Source organism: Trifolium pratense, linkage group LG2 (assembly GCF_020283565.1).
Source record: "Trifolium pratense cultivar HEN17-A07 linkage group LG2, ARS_RC_1.1, whole genome shotgun sequence".
Lineage (NCBI taxonomy): Eukaryota > Viridiplantae > Streptophyta > Magnoliopsida > Fabales > Fabaceae > Trifolium > Trifolium pratense.
In genome coordinates, this window is record NC_060060.1 from 34,961,611 (window position 1) to 34,964,949 (window position 3,339).

Consider the following 3,339-nt stretch of genomic DNA (forward strand, 5'->3'; position numbering starts at 1 on the left):
TTAATGACTTTGAATGTGAGACGTACAACCATAAAAAGAAGACTTTGAACACATAATATAAAGTTCGTTTGATTCGTAACAAAATAATATCGGACAAGATAAAACTGTATTGGAGAGAAATAGAGCGATAATATTTTTATATTCGAAAATAAAATGTGTATTTTAGTATTTTTTATAGTTGTACTGTGGGCAAAAATTTATATTGTGGTTCAATGAGGACAAAAGTTCTTGTTTTTGTCCCTCCCTTGCTACCTAATTTGTCCAGTCCCATAACCAATTTCAAATCAAATAGGATAGTAGAGAGACATTAAAGAATAAAAAATGGTTGTTTAATTAAGGGAAGAGTGTGAATTGAATGAAGGTAGCACATACGATGAATACGGGGGGTACAGCTACATATACATTACAGAGTTGGCAAACTATCTATCTATGACTGTAAAGTGTAAAGCATTAAGCAAGCACCGGCCACGCTAAACACTCTTCTAGCTTCTTCAAATTACGACAACAAATAATTTTGACGTGATCCAACTACGTGTTACTTTTTTATTGGTCACACTTTTTAGCCTGTTGCATTCTTATTTCTTAAGCTTCCACCGCTCTCTTTTATTTTCTTCCTTTCCCCCTGTTTCACTACTACTACTACTACTACTTAATAATAATAATTTCACTCATCTTCTACCTCCTTATTCTCAATTCATTCATTCTCAATCTCTTTCCTCAGATCTCAGGGCAGCAGCAGCAGCCATGGGGGAAAAGGAAAAGGTTAAGGTACGATTGATCCAGCTAGGTGCATATATATGTAAAATTTAATCTCATTCATTCATTCATATTTTCTATTTTATCTCCAAATTTAAACTAGTCATTATTTTTCATAAATATTTTCTGTGGTTGTACTTAACTTTAATTAATTAAAATGCGATTTTTCGTTCTTGATCTTGGCCAATTAAACTAGTTACTTCTGTTTGATTGATCGTGATCACTTACAATTTCTTAGATATGTACAATTAAATAATAATCTTGTAATTTTGATCATGATGATTGATGAGTACTTTGATACATACATACATACAGGTAACCATAATGAAACTCAAGGTTGATCTTCAGTGCGATAAATGCTACAAACAGGTCAAGAAACTTCTCTGCAAATTTCCTCGTAAGTTAATCAGTTTCTCATGATCAATTTGCTTCTATTTTCAATCACTTTTTTATTTTTTATTTATTGCTGTGGCACTATATATAAAATTGAGTTGATCTTTTTTTGTTTGATGTTTGAAATATTTGCGAACAAGAGTAGAAATTAGAGACCAGGTGTACGATGAGAAGAACAACATCGTCACAATCACAGTGGTTTGTTGTAACCCTGAGAAGATCAGAGACAAGATTTGCTGCAAAGGTTGTGGTGCCATCAAAAGCATCGAAATTCTCGAACCTCCTCCACCTCCCAAACCCAAAGAACCTGAAAAGCCCAAGGAACCCGTCAAGCCCAAAGAGCCTGAAAAGCCCAAAGAGCATGTAAAGCCCAAGGAGCCCGAAAAACCCAAAGAGCCCGAAAAGCCCAAGGAAAAGCCTCCACCGCCGCCAGAGCCCAAGCCTGAACCACCAAAAGAACCAGAGAAGCCAAAGGAAAAGCCTCCTCCGCCGCCACAGCCACAACCAATGCCACAACCACCACCTCATATTCCGGTGTGTCCACCGCCAATGGCGGTTCCAATTGGAGTGTGTTGTACTTCATGCTATGAAGGTAGGGAAGGTGGGCCATGCTTTCACGGTTACGGTGGTTATGGTGGGCCACCACCAGCACCAGCAAGTTGTTATGATGGGTATTATGGAAGACCAATTTATGATAGTTATGGTGGTAGCAGACCTTGTTATGTGAGTCGTTGTGATGAATATTTGTGTGAAGAAAATGCATCTGCTTGCACAATTATGTGATCGATCGATGATCTCATTTCCTAAATTTGTCACTAGTGGGTCATGCATGCAACCGTCACTACACCTACTATTCTTGGTGGTTCGTTTCTTCATCATCAATAATCTTTGATTTCATAATCAAAATCATGGACTAGTTTTTGTTTATGTAATTACCAAATTAATAACCTTGTTTGGTTCGAAGCAATCTAGCTTATACGAGAGAGGGGTTAAAGAAAGAATAAATGTTATGTTACAATGTACTAGTAGTAACTAGTTGAGACCATGCATATATTTTGGTAATTTAGTGCCATTCATTGCAAAACAAAAATTGATATGTTGGTAAAGTTTCTTTTAAGTGCAAAGTGGATTTATTTGATTTGCTCAAAAGGACAATGCTTTTGGTGGGGAATTCAATTGGTGGGACCTTGAAGACTTGTTGAATCGTATGCTTAAATAATTTGTTGAAAAAATAGAATTTTGTGACCTCACGTCCGCAATATAATTAATATACTATACTGTTTAATTAGATTAGTGTTATGAAGTTATGACAAATTGACAATGACAATTACAAAGGAGGAGTGTTTGCTTCTACAAAGTTCCTTTCTAACCTAACCTACTACCTCTACTAAAACCTACTATCCATAAATATAAATGAGAAATATATCTTAGCTTCAAGAAATGACAAAGAAATTTATAAACAGATATATACACAAATATTGTAGTATAATAGTTGACTTGACAGCGATCTTATGTTCATATTTTTTTAGTGTTTCTTGTTTTGTTTTCGAAGCTAACGTAAAAGATTATTACACCGATCAACAAAAATATATGGAGTATGACTCTCACTTTTATCTAAGAACTAAAATTAAGAAATAAGAGTAATTTGATTCACAATAGAAAATAAATTCGACATAGTTTTTCAATTTTTTTGATTATAATATAAAGTTTGAAAAGATTATAGATTTTAGAAAATCAGCGTATACTTTATAAATATATCAAGAGAAGAACAACAAGAAACATACATAAAAAATTTACTTAAGTGTGCAATTTTTTTTTGTTAAGCAGAGTGTATGTAAGGGCATGTTTGATTGCATTTTCAAAAACAGTTTTTTAACTTTTAAAAATTTAAAACTAAAACTTGATTGGTAATCCAATTTTATAAAAGTGTTTTTAAAAATTGTATTATGTTTATCAATTTTTAAAACAAAAAAACTAAAATAGGTTCAAGAAGTTTTATTACCAATTATCATGAATGAAATATTGAAATGAACTAAGATTATTGGTTTTGTCAAAAAAAAAAAAAGTTTTTTAAAACACTTTTATAAAACATACTTTAAAAACTAAAAACCAAAATTGTTTCGGATTGGACCTAAGTCTCTCTCTTTTTCTTTCTTTTTTTTTTTTTTTTTTTTTTTAAAATTTTTTATC

The 3,339-nt window shown here is 32.6% G+C and overlaps 1 protein-coding gene across 1 annotated transcript; it reads left to right on the forward strand.

Moving 5' to 3' along the window:
- The first annotated feature begins 363 nt into the window (after positions 1-363).
- On the forward strand, positions 364-2,239 carry LOC123909453 (protein PYRICULARIA ORYZAE RESISTANCE 21). Its single transcript, XM_045960295.1, has 3 exons — positions 364-768; positions 1,072-1,153; positions 1,295-2,239. Exons 1-3 carry the CDS (start codon positions 745-747, stop codon positions 1,930-1,932), a joined length of 744 nt encoding a protein of 247 aa, XP_045816251.1. The 5' UTR covers positions 364-744; the 3' UTR covers positions 1,933-2,239.
- Positions 2,240-3,339: the final 1,100 nt, after the last annotated feature.

Bases quoted from the DNA above. Each gene is read 5' to 3' on its own strand.
- LOC123909453 (XM_045960295.1), top strand. From the start codon at position 745: ATGGGGGAAAAGGAAAAGGTTAAG. The intron at 769-1,071 runs GTACGATTGATC...ACATACATACAG, and splicing joins GGGAAAAGGAAAAGGTTAAG to GTAACCATAATGAAACTCAA. The intron at 1,154-1,294 runs GTAAGTTAATCA...GAACAAGAGTAG, and splicing joins ACTTCTCTGCAAATTTCCTC to AAATTAGAGACCAGGTGTAC.